This window comes from Vombatus ursinus, unplaced genomic scaffold (assembly GCF_900497805.2).
Source record: "Vombatus ursinus unplaced genomic scaffold, bare-nosed wombat genome assembly UNPS02014821.1, whole genome shotgun sequence".
In the NCBI taxonomy this organism is placed as follows: Eukaryota; Metazoa; Chordata; class Mammalia; order Diprotodontia; family Vombatidae; genus Vombatus; species Vombatus ursinus.
This window is the reverse complement of record NW_020954599.1, coordinates 31,583,118-31,599,471: the sequence shown is the minus strand read 5'-3', so window position 1 is coordinate 31,599,471 and position 16,354 is coordinate 31,583,118. Positions and strand designations below refer to the sequence as shown.

The 16,354-nt window shown below is 40.2% G+C and overlaps 1 protein-coding gene across 3 annotated transcripts in view; it reads right to left on the bottom strand.

Annotated features, from left to right (window-relative positions):
- Positions 1 to 7,183: 7,183 nt before the first annotated feature.
- Positions 7,184 to 16,354, bottom strand: part of ACSL1 (acyl-CoA synthetase long chain family member 1) — an 88,343-nt gene continuing 79,172 nt past the window's right edge. For all 3 annotated transcript variants that reach the window (XM_027837396.1, XM_027837395.1, XM_027837397.1), the window contains 7 exons: positions 16,068 to 16,140; positions 13,800 to 13,888; positions 12,954 to 13,070; positions 11,146 to 11,289; positions 10,515 to 10,616; positions 9,538 to 9,609; positions 7,184 to 8,874 (listed from right to left, as the gene is read on the bottom strand). In XM_027837396.1, coding sequence (XP_027693197.1) covers positions 8,734 to 8,874; positions 9,538 to 9,609; positions 10,515 to 10,616; positions 11,146 to 11,289; positions 12,954 to 13,070; positions 13,800 to 13,888; positions 16,068 to 16,140 — 738 coding nt within the window. In that variant the 3' untranslated portion in view covers positions 7,184 to 8,733. The remainder of the gene's footprint in view (positions 8,875 to 9,537; positions 9,610 to 10,514; positions 10,617 to 11,145; positions 11,290 to 12,953; positions 13,071 to 13,799; positions 13,889 to 16,067; positions 16,141 to 16,354) is intronic.

The window sequence follows — 16,354 nt, the reverse complement described above, 5'->3', positions numbered from 1 at the left end:
AATTAGCCTCCTGTTTTGTTTTGGGTCTATCTTTGGAGACCCAGCTTCGTGGTAGACAAGTGTCTGTGTATACAGAGATCGAATTAGTCTCCTCCTACTCTATGCCAAGGACCTGCCTTGAAAAATAAAGTAGTGCTCAAAACCCACATCTCTATTGTATTCTTCTACCTTGTGTCTGAAAGCAAGGCTTTTGTGAGGTTAGCTGAGCTGTGGTTTTCCAAATTAAGACCCACGAAGGTCAGATGTAGGGGAAATAGCAAAATTCATTTCAATATAATTTGTTATGTGCTTACCATTTTATGTAGTAGGATGAAGGGCAGCAAAGGGCAGTGAACAACTTACAGGAGCCATGAAGATGTGCGTTCAAATCCCATATTTGACCCGGCAGCTGTTTAGCCTCTGACCCTCTGGCAGCACTGGAGGACTTTGTTATCTGAGTTAGAGATGAGCTGCGATGTAGTCACTGGAAGAAAGTTTACCAGTCTGTTGACATCCCATTGACATGCTTTGGATATGATAGGTGCTATAGCTAAAAATAATAAAATGGTTCTTGTCATCTTACAATCTGGGATGAAAGGAAACTAAATGCACAAAACTTTTCCTTCCCATTCATTTGGGCAGCTAGGTGGCACAGTGGATAGAGCTCAGGACCTAGAGTGAGAACACCTGAGTTCAAATCCAGCCTCGGACACTTACTAACTGTGTGACCCTGGGCAAGTCACTTAACCATGTAGTGTCTCAGTTTCCTCATCTGTCAAATGAGCTGGAGAAGGACATAGCAAACCACTCCAGTATCTTTACCAAGAAAATCCCAAATTGGGTCACGAAGAGTTGGCCGTGAGTGAAAATGACTAAACAAAAACAACAACAAAATTCATCTTTTTTTCAGAGTGTATTTCATTCTTTTCATATTCTCACATATCTGGTACGACAACAATGACATCTAATGTAATCTTGATACTTATGCTTAGCATAAGTACTCAGATAGTAAAAGACAATTCCTGCTAAAGTCTTTTAACATTCACTTTTTCACTTTTTAATCTCAACTTACATATATTTACTGTATTAAATACCGAAAGATTTACTGTCAATCCTCATTTCCCTTTAGTGACTTCTTTGATTATTTTGTTTTCATCTTCCCCCAACCCCAATATTCTTAATCTCCTGAATCTCAATGCAAATGAGGTGCAGCCTCCAAAGGAGCACTGTTTTTCCCCCTAATTTCTTGTTAAAATTTAAGAACTAAAGAATACTGCCATAAATTAACACCAACTCCTAGTAAACAGCATTATTAGGTTACTGGGGAGACATTAAAGGCAAATTTACAGGTTGTACTTGACAGGGAGAGAACATGAAAAAAAAGAACATAGAACACAAGCTAATTAGCTTTTATGAAATGCTAATAATCACCAGCTTGATGTTGTTAATATAACCTTTTGTACTAAAATCATATATGTTTATTTCTTTAAAAATGAATAAAAATCAAGTCACAGCGTGGTGGGGTAGATAGAGAGTGGAGTCTCAGAGTCCAAAGGCCTGGGGCTGAATCCTGCCTCTGACATGTATGGACTGGCTAACTGGGCAAGTCGCTTAATTCCTCATGGCCCAGGTAAGGTGCACAAGGTCGGAGTACCAGGAGTTTCTGAACCAATAAAAATAACTGACCCACCGTTTGAATTAGTTTAAGAAGAGTTTGCCCTTAGCCTAATTTTGTTTTGTAATACTCTAGCACAGGGATGGGAACCTTCGCTTCAAGGCCACGTGTGGCCCTCTAGGTCCTCAAGTAGAGCCCTTTGACTGAATCCAACTTCACAGAACAAACCCCCTTAATAAAAGGATTTGTTCTGTAAAACTCGGACTCAGAAGGCCACACCCAAGGACCTAGAAGGTCTTATGTAGCCTCAAGGCCACCGGTTCCCCACCTCTGCTCTAGTTACTTCAAGGTCTATCTCCAAATCATTTTTTTTAATGCTTTTATAAAAGGGATATTTACTGAGAAGGAATAGCAAGGTCAAAAATATTTCCTCCCAAGGGGCAGCTAGGTGGTGCAGTGGATAGAGCACCGGCCCTGAAGTCAAGAGGACCTGAGTTCAAATCTGGCCTCAGACCAAACACTTGACACTTACTAGCTGTGTGACCCTGGGCAAGTCACTTAACCCCAATTGGCTAAAAAAAAAAATTCCCTCCCAACCAGAGGCACATTCTCCATTCTCTATATATACATTGGGGGAAGAGATCATACAAAAAAGCTGAATGGTGGCAGGAATGGTAATTGGTATCCATCAAAGAAATACCAAAGGAGTATAGCCAGGTGAGAAATGAGGTGCTGTCTGAAGAGATGGCAGGCCCTTTTCCTTCCTTAAATGGAGAAGTTTCTAGCACTACCCTGCAGAAATGAGTTGTGAGTAAGAAGGCTGATTGGCTCTTGCAAAGTGATGAAATGTGAGAAAATGAACACTTTTTTTGTCTATACATTACTTACATTCCCCAGTATATCTCTTCGCCTCCCCATCCAGAGAGCCATGCTTTTCAACAAAGAATAGTGAGAGAAAAAAATAGAGCAAAAAGTCATAGTTTTATGTAGTACTTCATACCCACAGGACTACACAAGTAGTCCTCTGTAAGAAGGCAGGCCATGGGGTGAAGGGATGCCTCCTCATGCCTTTTCTTTGGGGTCTAGCTTGGTCATTATAATTTCAAATTCAAACTGAATTGCTTTTGAAACTCTGAAATGGTCAAATTCTTTAGAGCCATGTTTTGTCTGCCACCTTGTGGTCTTAAACAAAAATGCTCAACCTAATAAACTTGCCCAGTCAGAATACTGGGTAAGTAAAAGGAAAAGCACGTGAGTACTCACTATGTGCAACGCATTGTGCTAATCACTGAGGATAAAAATGGAAAAAGTACAACATCCTTTGCCCTCAAGCAGCTTACATTCTAACAGGCAGTGCTGCGCCGGAGCCAGATGCTACCAGTCCACCAATGATCAAATTTTCATGTAATAGTAAATGTTCATTTTCTGATCAAATTTTTGTGTAAAAGTAAATGTTCATTTTCATTGGAAAGCAGGAAACACTGCAAGTTCAGGCTTGGTTTGCTATCTTGTTGATTGTCTAGACTTAAGAACGTGATGGGCAAAATGTGAATGATGATGATTAAATTTGAAAGTGTGTTCATGTGATATGTTTTTAAAAATTTGGAGAGAAGGGGCACTTTGTTCCAAGTAGTTTTAGATGAGTAGTTTCAATAGGTCTAGAGCTGCATGGGGTCAACTATCTCATTTTAGAGATTGGGAAACTGAGGCTTAGAAGGGCTAAGTGATTTGCACAAGATCACACAGGTAGTACGGGCAGCTAGTGTACAAAGTGATGGGCTTGGAGTCAAGAAGACCCGAGTTCAAATCAGACCTCAGACACTAGCAGTGTGACCATGGGCAAGTCACTTAACCCCATTTGCCTCAGTTTCCTCATCTGTCAAATGAGCTGGAGAAGGAAATGGCAAATCACTCCAGTATCTTTGCCAAGGACCCCAAATGGGGTTACGAAGAGTCAGACATGATTGAACAGCAACAAAAAACAACAGGGAAGGGCAGTTATTATCCTATTTTATAGATGAGGAAACAGGCAGGCTGGTTACAGGGTGACTTGTCCAAATTAGTTCATTCTTGCCCTATAGCTATTGAACATCACTTGAGAAAATCACAGAATCACAGAAGTAAGTAGTGGGCTACCCAACGGTTCACATTCATAGGCAGAGAACTATGGCAGTTCAGGGAACAAAAGAAAACAGTGAATGAAACATTAAAATGACAAACCAGGCAGAAAAGTCTGAATATAGAGGCAAGCAAAACCAGAGAAGGAGATAGACCAGGAGACTAGCAGTAAGTCAAGGGATTATGACTGGTCATGGTGAGGGTAAAGGTGAGGGTTCTGTGAGCAGAAGAAATCTAGCTAGAGGAGAGGGTGCCCTCTTCTAATACACCCTAGGGAAAATACCTCGGAGTTGGCTCCATGCATTACTACAACTTTACTTATCCAATGGTACAGTTAGTATTCTATCATCTAAGTTGAGGTTACCCAGACTTATTACGTAGGTAAAGTTCTGATTATTCAGGTCCCACTGCTGCCCTGAGCTTCATTTTTCTAAGTACAGCACTGATCATTCTTATCTCCACCAGGGAAAAGGAGAAGAAAAATGAAATAAATTAGGGAATTGTTTTAGTCCTTGAAATTTCAAGCAATTGCTTGGTAAAGTTGGGTATTTTATTTATCCCTGTTATCTTTTGACTCTTTTCTTTCTCTTCTCTACCCTCATAAATTATTTATTTCCATAATCCATTTAGTTGTTCTATTTCATACAGTTCCCCTAAGAAGAGGGGTTCTTGGGGCAGCTAGGTGGTGCAGTGGATAGAGCACCAGTCCTGAAGTCAGGAGGACCTGAGTTCAAATCTGGCCTCAGATCAGACAGTTGAAACTTACTAGCTGTGTGACCCTGGGCAAGTCACTTAACTCCAATTGCCTAAAAAAAAAAAGTTCTTAACTTTTAGTGTGTATCAGCAGCCCCTTGGGCAGCGTGGTAAAGTTTATGGACCCCTTCTCCAAATTATGGTTTGTTGCCTACACTCACAATAGAAGGAAGTGCTAAATTTCAGTTAGACGCTATATAGTTTTTTTTTCCCCATCCAAGTTCATAGATCCCCTAAGATTTTTCTAGAGACCCCTTGGGGGTATCTGTGGATCCCAAGTTGAGAATTCCTTTTTTTTTTTTTCAGTTTTCAACATTCACTTTTATAATATTTGAGTTCCAATTTTTTTTTCTCCTTCCCTCCCTCCCCTACCCCAGATGGCAAGTGATCTGATATAGGCTATACATGTGCAATCATATTAAACATATTTCCACATTAGTCATGTGAAAGAAGAATCAGAACAAAAGAGAAAAAAAAAAACACGAGAAAAAAAAGAGAGAAAATAGTATGCTTTGATATGCAGACTCCACAGTGCTTTCTCTGGATGTGAATAGCATTTTCCATCATGAGTCTTTTGGAATTGACTTAGATCATTGTATTGCTGAGAAGAGCTGCAAAATAAATTCCCTCAGTCATGTCCAAAAATGCAAGAGATGATTGGTGTGTTCATCTTTATTTTTTTACTCATGTTTTATCATTGTGTTTAGCTCTACAATCTGTTTCAAAGTTGTTTTTCTCTAACATGCTATCATTGTATAAATTGTTCTAGTTTTTCAGTCGTGTCCAACTCTTCTTGACCCCATTGGGGGTTTTCTTGGCAAAGATACTGGAGTGGTTTGCCATTTCCTTCTCCGGCTCATTTTACAGATGAGGAAGCGAGGTAAACAGGTTAAGTGACTTGCCCAGAGCCACCCAGATGGTAGGTGTTTGAGGACAGCTTTGAACTCATGAAGATGAATCTTCCTAACTCCTGGCCTGGCATTCTATCAGTTCACAGAGGTCTCCCTAGTTTTCCCTGAAACCTCTCTTTCATTATTCCTTATGGCACTATAATATTCTATTCCATTTCTATACCACAGTTTTGCCATTCCCCAGTAGGTGGATATCCCCTTAGCTTCCAATTTTGGCTACCATGAAAAGAACCACTATAAAGGTTCGATACATATAGATGCTTTCCTACTTTGATTCTTTGGGAGTATAGTCCTGGAAGTAGTGTAGCTGAGTTAAAGCATATGCAGAGTATGATAATTTTCTGGGTGTAGCTCCAAATTCAGCTTTAAATCTGTGATTTAATGGATCCACATGTGTTGCTGATGCCCTACAATTCCTTTAGGGCAGCTAGGTTGCATAGCGGATAGTGTGCTGGGCCTGGAGCCAGGAAGATTCATCTTCCTAAGTTCAAATTTGGCCTCAGACACTAGCTGAGTGACCCTGGGCAAGTCACTTAACCTTGTTTGCCTCGATTTCCTCATCTGCAAAATGAGCTGGAGAAGGAAATGGCAAACCACTCCAGTATCTCTGCCAAGAAAACCCCAAATGGGGTCAAGAAATGTTGGACAGGATTAAAACAACTGAACAACAACAACTCCTTTAACAGTGGACAATGTCCTTCATTTCACAGGAGGAATTTTTGAAGCTTTTGTTGCAGATCTCTTTGGCAGTCACATGAAACATAAGGATCTTTTCTCTGCATAATGTTATAAAGTGCATAAAATAAAATACATAGAATTACAAAGAACACCCAACATATTGAAATATAATTACTGAAAATTAAAAAAAAAAAGTTCACAGACCTGAAGTTAAGAACTCCTATTCCAAGAGTCATTCCCACAAAATCACTGAAATGAATATAAATGATGGCTAGCAGAAAAGAAAGAGATCTGAGCCCAGAAGTGGTTAGAGAACAGGATGACTTAGTACCTAGGTATTTAAAGGATGAAAAACACAGCAATGGAAGTTTGGGACAGTCTGTAATCCTTCTCAGAGCTGGCTTCTGTTGTACCCAGAATTCAAACTAAAGAACAAAGGTTTCATGGGAAGGTATTTCTTTCCTCTACCCTAATTGTCCAAGAGCACAGCAGTGGGCACGTGGCTGCTGAGATGTACCGTATATCCCTGCCCAGCTCTGCATGATTTATGAAGTTTTAAAAAACACCTCCTTCATCACAGGGAAGCTTGGTCCCTCATGGAGTTGTAAATGAAAGTGTCACTGCCCAACAAAAATAAACGTTCAAAGAGGCTATAAACAAGTAACAGGAAGAAGAGGAGAGACTATAGGGGAGGAACCAGGAGTGAACAAACATAATTGAAAGCATAAAAATAAAAAGTAACTGAAGGGAAGGGAAGGGAGAAGAAAGGGCGTTGTTACCACTTTGATAGCCGCTAAGAACAAAGGTTCAAAGGTATGTTTTGGCAACCGATCCCAACAAAACGCCATCTTGAGGGAAACAATATTGTAATAAAATATTTGGCATTTTTCAGAATGATACTTGCTATTGTTTGTTCAACAGATGTTAGGTCTTTGCCAATGACATTTTGACCAGATGTCAGGGTCAGTTATTCTAAGTGTCATAAAGCTGTTAATGGTCAATGAGGATGGAAAAAATTACAGTGGGCACACAACTCGCTGAAGTGGAGAGGGGAAGGCTTCCCCATCATGCCTCTTTAGAGCAACTATGACATTTGACCAAAAAAAAAAAAAAAGACACTTCACTCACATGAAATGCAGAAATATTTATTTTGGTTTCCTTCGTTATTTTTTTGGAAATTCTGTTTTGGTTTATAAAACATAGAAATAGCCAACACTGAAAGCAAACATCCAAAACTCCAATGTGACAAATTACCGACTTAGATATGTGTGCAATTAAGAGCACACATCACGAAGTTAGGCTACCAAATAGTGTTATTACAATGACATCTCTTTAGTGCAAACCTTATTGTGCTTGAATATTACATATAATCCCATGTATCCAAAAAACAGAATCACTTTAAATGACAACTTAATTCATTCAAATGTGGCCAAGACCTGTAATAATTGAAATCCTACCAATTTCCCCAATTAGAATAAAAGGCCCTCAGGAGTTACTCCTAGGAAAAATTTTTTGCCCCCAGATTTACACATCTCCCTGTTAGTTACCATTTATTCTGGCTTGTTGAATACATTTTGTAGAAATCATGAGTAGACTTCTGAGATGGGCCCATTCCTGTCAATCACTACCCTCCATTTCAACAAAAAAGTATTCAAATATAGCTATTCCCTCTATCCTTTGAAGTGATATGTTTGGTACAAGACAGTTTATTCTGGGAAACAAACAAAAAAAAAAAGCATTAATCACGGCATGATATTCTGATATGAAAACTACATTAAAAACCCGTTGGCCATTATACAGAAAGAGTGGCTAGTGCAGTGTAGAGATAAGGTGTACGGTTATCAGGTCATCCCGGCTGATCCTGCCATGGATGGCGTGTGTATCCTTGAATTCGTCTTCATGGTCGAGTCTAAGGCAGATTTGTTACTGGAGGGAGGGATGGGAAGGAGAGATATCTGGAAAGCACTCTTTTGGTGGCCTTCTGCTTTGCATTCACGTCCACACTCTGTAGGACATTCACATGTGACCACAAATCTGCTCAGGTGCATTTGTCCTGATTTACAGTGAACCATAAGCTTAAAACAGTAAAGTTCTGACATTTCCTTCTTTTCTGGGTTGGGGTGACCCTGGGGGTAGGGCATAAGGGAAAGAAAGTTTCACAACCCTCATTCAAAGAAGGGTGAGATAAAGGGGCTTAAATAATATTTGGATGAATTATGGTATACCCCACTGCTGTGTGTGTGTTTGTCATTTTTAAAAGGATTCTTTTCCTCTAGTGTACCATGTACCCTTTGGAGCAGACAACTGCAGAGATTGTATCAAACATCTGACCTTTCAGAAACAGGGAAGCCCTAGTTCCTTGGTTAGGATCAGGAGAGAAGAGTCAACACCCACCTTCTGGGCTGAGAAAGTCCCAAATAACTTATCAGGTTTACAGTTGCCCTGTACAATTTAAGGCTCATTTTGGAAACTGTGTATCACCACAAAATGGTCAGCAACACAAGGCGACAGTAAGGCAGTGTTCTGTTTCCTTCAAAATTCCTATGCCAAGAACCCCGTCCAAACAAGCCTCCTTCCCTATGTTTGCTGTAGTCAAAATTACCAATACGAAGACCAACAGTAGAAGTAGATCTTTTGGAGGTGTGCGGTTTTGTTTTGTCCAAGCTATCTTCCTCAAGATTAAATCTTAATGGTAGAATAGAGTTCATCTATCTGTGATCTGAAATATTTCCGGAGGTCTGATCTCCTTGTCTTCAGTGTCGGGGTCAGAAGGCCATTCTCCACACTAAATAATTCCAAGTGGAGAGCAATGCCTTTGACCTGGAAATAAAAAATAACAAAAGCAATGAGGGAGCAGCAAAAGCCACTTGTCCAATGCAGAGCAAACAACAACTACAATTATTCACTTAACTTCCTGAATGAAGTGGCTTCATTAGCCACTGTGCTACCAGGTACATGGGTAGTTCATTCTTCTTCCTCCAGCGGGGTGCTATGCCTGGTTGTCTTAGACCAGGGATTCCTCACCTGAGATCCATGAACTTGCATTTTTAATATTCTGGTAACTATAGTTCCACACAGGGTCTTAGTAGAGTTTAAAGCTATCAAATTGTGGACTCTTTATTAAGGAGCTTTAAATCACATCAAGACTTTGGGGACACCCTGGACAACTGGTTTCCTTTCATAATCCTGTGTATTTTATTCTGTGATTTGAAAACGTGACTCTAAGAAGGGGTCCACAGGCTTCACCAGACACCACAGTGGTCCAGGACACAAAAAAGGTTAAGAATTTCTGTCTTAGATGGAGGGCAGTAACTAATCTTTTTGGAGGTTCCAAAAGATTCTACAATGTTACTGGGTAATTAATTCCCAGCCAGTGTTATTAATTTAATTCGATAAATACTCATTAAGAAATCCAATCTTATGTAATGACATCTGGAGCAAAACCTCCAAAGGCAGAGTCACAAACCTTTACTTGAGCCTCACCTGCTCAAAAGGCTTCAGACCTGCCTCTTTCCCGAGCCTCACCATGTCTTCAAGGATTGCTTTTTTAACATCCTATTAAGGCAACAAAATAAAGACTGTATCAAAAATACTTGTATTGCTATCACTCGTCTTTACATTGCCCTAGATTCCCCGTTTCCCTGGCCAGTTAGCTGGCATAGTGGGTAGAGCGCTGGGTCTAGAGTCAGGAAGACCTGAGTTCATATCCAGCCTCAGACTCTTACTAACTGTGTGACCCTGGGCAAGTCACCTAACCTCAATTTCTTCAACTGTAAAATGCACCTACCTGGAAGGGTTGTTGTGAGGATCAAATGAGAAAATATTTTTAAACTGCACGGTGCCTGGCACATAGTAGGTGTTTAATAAATGATTGTTTCCTTCCTTCTTTCCCTCTTCCCCCTCCTAGAAAGCAATCCCTTATAACAAATATATATGTAATATATTTTATATATATGTGAAAAATCCCTATATAAATGAATTTTTTAAAAAAAAAAGAGGAAGAAAGAAATAATTCAGTAAAACTGATTACATACAACATCATATTTTTTTTTGATGTGTAATGTTCCACATGCAAGGTGCCCCACCCCTGCAAAGGAGCAGGCAAAGTATAAAAATTGCATTTTTAAAGCAAGACTATCTAAAACAAAATAGAGGAGGTAGGCTGGGGCATGAACCTAGCTCTGTTGGACCACTGGCAGTTAGGTGGTGGAGAGGATAGAGCGCCGGCCCTGGATTCAGGAAATCTTGAGTTGAAATTCAGCCTCAGACACTTACTAGCTGTGTGACCCTTAACTTCTGCTTGCCTCAGTCTCCTCAACTATGAAATGGGGATATTAACAGTACCTACATCACAGGGTTGTTGGAAGAGTCAAATGAGATAATATTTGTAATGTGCTTAGCACAGTGGCTGGCATATAATGAATGCTACCTGTTAGCTATTATCATTATTATATGCTTACCTTATTTTTGCACAAGTCTGCATGAGATCCACTGAAGCCCTTCTTTTTGGCCCAGGGAGCCAGTATCTCCACATCTGGTACCACTATAGCTATGAGGAATGCCTTTAACACACACATAACACAGGTCAATTACAATCATACCTTGTCTGGGAGTCCCTGAGCATCCACGATGGTATGGGGGAAATCCTGAACCCTAATAGTGATAGCTAATAGAAGGCTACTAAAACCTCAATTTACTGGAATCTAAAGGACATTCCCATTTCTATTTCTGCATGACAAGATCTTTGCTGAGGAAGCACCGATTTTATCATGTGTACTGACTGTGAACGAAGGCTCAAAGCCCCAGTGGGCCATGTTCAAACCCTTCCTGGTTCTCACAAAAATCTCTGACCTGGTAAACCATCCCATCCCCCTTCAATCCCTCTGCTTAATGAAGGCTTTAGTGTAAAGCTGACCGATAGAGAATCAGCTTTCCAGGAGCCTTGTCACACCTGCCCATTAATCACTTGGGAGGCAGGCTGCCCAAGGCTGGTGCTGTGCATTTCAGATTCTTGGCCTTAATGGCTATTTGCTCCCACTGCTTCATAGCTGTAACCATTAAAACACAAACATGGCGACTCAGAGAACATACCTGTAAGCTTTCCCCATGTACAAACACCTGAGCTACAGGCTCGCTTCGCTGGTAGATATTTTCAATTTTTTCAGGCGCTATGTATTCCCCTTGTGCCAGTTTGAATATATGTTTTTTCCTGTCAATGATCTTCAAGGTACCATTCTGGATAGGAAAGAAGAAAAAAGGATTTGTACCCACAAAAGAAACAGCTCTGACATGGAAACCAGCAGCTCCTTGTCACAATTCAGACTTAATTAAAATAGCAGCATTACTATCCTCTCCTCTGTATTCCTGGTGGAAGAGAAATAAGTATTCTCCCCTCAAGTGACAAATGACTCGAGTACATCTACTGAGTCAATATTGGCCCATCTGATTCCAGGGCCTGAGGGAAAGAGGAATTGTGATTTCCATATCCAATTTAACATGTGCACATGAGGTTTCAGGATCAGATATCAAGAGGGATGCCTGACCTCAACCACAAGATGAGGGCCAAAGATGAGGCCTCTTCTTTTTACATCTCCCAAAGCTATTTGCTCTTAAATTCCCAAACGCACTATTTAGAGAATCAGAGAGAAGAGAGTTACATAATCTTAGAACTAGAAGAAACTGAGAATATCACAGTCCTAGAACTAGAAAAGACCTTAGAAGCGGTCTAGAACAATCCCTTCATTTGACAGATGAGGAAACTGAGACCAGAGAGGTTGACTGACTCATCTGTGCATCGCTTGTGACAGTCAAGTGGCATTGGAACTCAAGTCTTCCTGATTCCAGGATCAGCCTGCTCTCTACTATTAAATACGTAAGGATCCCTGGGGACCACTCACTGACTTAGGAAGCCATCAATTAACATTACCTATATTTTATTGTGTTTTTATTTATTTTGTTAAATATTTCCCAATTACATTTTAATCCAGTTCAGGCCATGTTCAGAAGTGCTATGTGGCCTAAGGGCCAAGTGTTTTGACACCTCAGTCTAGGTGCTTGTTTCTCTCTCCCGACCCCCAACCTCCCATCTCACTGTACAGATGAGAAAAATGAGATCTAGAGACGCTGACTTGTCCATGGTTACATAGCTGCAACTGGGGACTGAGCCAGAAGCAGAACCCACAATTTAATCCATCTTATATCTGGATCAGAGTACTCTGCAAATTCCTGTTTATAACTTTTACAGAAAGTCATTATTTTTCTCTAAGTATAAAGTAAGTGTGCCTGGCACATATAAATGTCAGTCATCATCACCATCATTACTGTTTTTTATTATTACTGGCCATATACCCCAAGGAGTTCAAAATAGAATGAAAGGTGCAGTATATGCCAAAATATTTATATCAGCCTTTCTGTGGTAGCAAATACCTGGGAACAAACTGAATGCCTATCAATTTAGGAAATGACTGAACATACCATGGTATATGAATGTAATGGAATATTACTGTACTGTAAGAAATGATGACTCTGAAGAATTCTGAGAAACACGAGGAGATTTATGTGAACTGGTGCTAAGAAAAATGGGGACCAGAAAATGATTATAAAATGTAAGTAAAAAGAGCCCTAAAAGGAAGCCAGGTAATTGTGATAATTAATCTTGGTCCTGGAGAACAGAAAATGAAACACGTGAGAAGGGGAGATTAAAGGGGCAGAATGTAGCATACATTCTCAGATATATTGGCTATTTTCGTTTTCCTGTTTTTATTTGTTAGAAGGGAGGATTCAATGGGGACAGAAATGGGTGAGAAACTCGAGACGAATGATGATTACCCAGCAGATTCTGCCCCACCCCACCTCATTTTAGAGTCAAGTATTAGAGAAAAGAGGAGAGATTTACTTACTGGTAACCATTTCCCAATATCTCCGGTGTGCAGCCAGCCATCTTTATCCAGAGCTTCTGCTGTTTTTGCTGGGTCCTTCAAATAGCCCTTAAATACATTTGGCCCTTTCACACATATCTGAGAAAAGGGGGATTTTCATACCATTAATGCCATAATCTGAATTGCTAAAGCAGAGTGAAGTTTAACTCACGAGATTTAATAAGACTTTTCTGAAAAGGAAAAAAAAGTGTTTTTCTCACAGTAGTTGGAAGTTTTTACTCTGTTGCTCCAAAGACAGAGAAATACCTTACAAGGAGATCAGACCAACCTTGGATCTTGGGGTCCCATCTTCCCTGCTTCAAGCCCTGGCTGCAAGCAGTAATAGACAGGCTGTTGGGTGGGCTCTGGTCACAATGCTTAGGGCTGAGGGTAGTTAGTCCCTGTCTCACTCCTGGCCCCAAATTCCCAAGAAAGTACTTTTCGGTCATTAGGATCTCATTACTTAATCTGCAAGAAATTCATTAACTGGTACCTAGGGCAATTAGGACCTAACTCCAAGGACAACTGCCCTGGAGGCCTCCAGTCTCTACGAGCCCCAGGGTCCAGCTCTTTTCCTGCTGCCTCAGGGGGAAGAATAGAGCCATTACTGCAAAGCTTTTCTCCTCCATGCCCATAGTGTCTCCCTCCTACTAATTTAAAAGCAAAGGCATCTTAAACAATATTAAGTGTATTAAGTATCTAGATATTAAGTATCTAGAATCATCAATTGGATTAAACCTAAAAGTTCAAACATGCAGCTGTCTTCTCTTGAAAGTCAGGAATGGTGAAAGGAGACAAGGGATGAGCCATCAGTACAAATTTACTCACCTCACCTTCTCCCTTGGCAGCCAAATAATTCATTTCTTCTACATCAACAAGCTTTATAAGATTGCAAGGCATTGGAGCACCAACGTGGCCTGTGTATCAAATGAAATAAAATGGTCACTCATCTGAGACTGGCCACCATCCCCTTGGCACCTGGCTCAAGAACTTGTATTCAACAACATTCATTCAACACATTTATTATTGTTGTTTGATTATTTCAGTTGTGGTTGACTCTGTGACCCCATTTGGGGTTTTCTTGGCAAAGATACTAGAGTGGTTCACCATTTCCTTCTCCAGTTCATTATACAGATGAGGAACCTAAGGAAAAGGGGTTAAGTGACTTGCCCAGGGTCACACAGCTAGTAAGTGTCTGAGGCCAGATTTGAACTCAGGAAAATGAATCTTCCTAACTCCAGGCCTGGCACTCTATCTACTTCACCACCTAGCCACCCAACACATTTATTAAGAGTCCACTGTAACGTACTAGCTGTGTGACCCTGGGCAAGTCACTTAACCCCAGTTGCCTAAAACAAAAAACAAAAAACAAACAAACAAAAAAAAGAGTCCACTGTAGTAATCAGTAAAGCTAGGAGGGGGTGTGGTATTAGATCAGCAGTTCTTGATCTTTTTTTGGGTCACAGACTCCTCTGGACCCCTTCTCAGAGTAATGTTTTTACGTGTATAAATAAAAATACACAAAATTACAAAGGAGATTAATTAAAACTGAAATAGTTTTATATTTATATTTATTTATTTATAAAATAGTGTTCATTCATTCATTTATAAAGTTCATGGGCCCCAGGATTAGAAACCCTGTTTTTCAAATGCTGCCATATGCTGTGTATGACCATAGACAAGTCACTGAACATTTGCTTTTCTGGGTAACTCTCTAAAGCTATAAATTATAAATTAGATCAGCATATGTAGAAGGAGTTTCTATATCAGGGAGTTCCTTTATACAATTAGGTCAAAAGTATGGGCTGAAAAAAGAAAAAGTATAATTCATTATGCTAAGCACGGAGAAAGAGAGAAAAATTTAAAAGACATAGTCCCTGCTCTTAAAAAGCCTATAATCTAGGAGATCTCACACACACACACACACACACACACACACGCTGTGCACACACACACTATGCACACACAGTGTGTATATATATGAATAAAATTTATATATATACCTAAACATACATCTGCATAAATATTTTGTATGTGTGTATGTGTGTATGTATGTATGTATGTATGTATGTGTTCTGTTGTATAATGAAGACTATGCTGACCTCAAAGTCAGGAAGACCAGATACTGGCTATGTGACCTTGGACAAGTCACTTAACCTCTGGCCTCAGTTCCTCATTTGTAAAATGTGGAGGTTAGAATACACATCCTCTCTAAGCTAAAAGCTGCTCTTCCAGCTCAAAATGTCTATATTTACAACCTCGCCCCCTACACAAAAAATGGTTTCAGGTCTAGAACTGGAGGAGCTGGAAGGCCCTTTACAAACCTGTGTTGGCTAGACATTTAGAATGCTTTGCTGAAGGCCAATAACTTGACCAAAAGACTAATCTTTGAGGGTCAATAGGACCATGAATATTTTGTATTCAACAACATTTGTATTCAACACATTTATTCCATGTTCCCTACGCACATATATATACATGTGTATGCATAAACATTACACGTACACACATATACCCTATGATGATAACTGAGGAATGTATTTGTATGTAACCTCATATATACATATGCTATATGTATATACATGTATGTATATCTGCATATATGAGAAATGGTCTGCTGTAGCAGAGTCAGGAAGACTCCAAAGTTTCAAGTCTTATGTCCGACACTTGATTAACTGCACCACCCAGAGCAGATTATTTAACCTTAAGTGACTCAGTAGGACTTTGCTCTACTAAATCCAAGACGAGGTGTGATCTGGCAGACTAGATTTTCACCCTGGGAAGTTCCCTACCTGCCACCCCTCAAAGCTCCATTAATTTCCTACATGGACGTAACAGTGAGCTCCACAGTGAGGGAAAGACAAAGATAGGAGATGAGCCGTCCCTTTCTTCAAGGCACAAGTGTAGGGAGAGGATAAGACCCGCGAGGCCAGACTGGCACAGCTCACTTCAGATGCCACGGCAGCTACTTTATAGTTCAGCTGGCTACAAACTATTTGGTCAAAGACTCAATATGCACAGAAGTCAGGGGGGCTCCAGTTAAATCTCTAATCAACTAAATTAACATTAGAGAGGTCATGAGAAGTACAACCATACCAGCTGTCCAGTCTCCTGGCACCGTCAAAGAACATCCAGCTGTGCATTCTGTTTGTCCATAGCCTTCATAGAACTACAATATCAAAAACATTCAAAGTTATTTGTTGGCGGCAAAAGTTTTATGTCATTACTGAAAGTGGCCATGTTCAACCAAGCCCTGAGTATCTGTGGACATGCCTTAGGTTAGTCCAGATAGCCCTTTATCTGAGTTTAATTTCCACCTGACCAGTGTGAGGAAAGGATATGTGTGTGTATAGTATTTCCCAGATTCTCGGATTCATGGACTT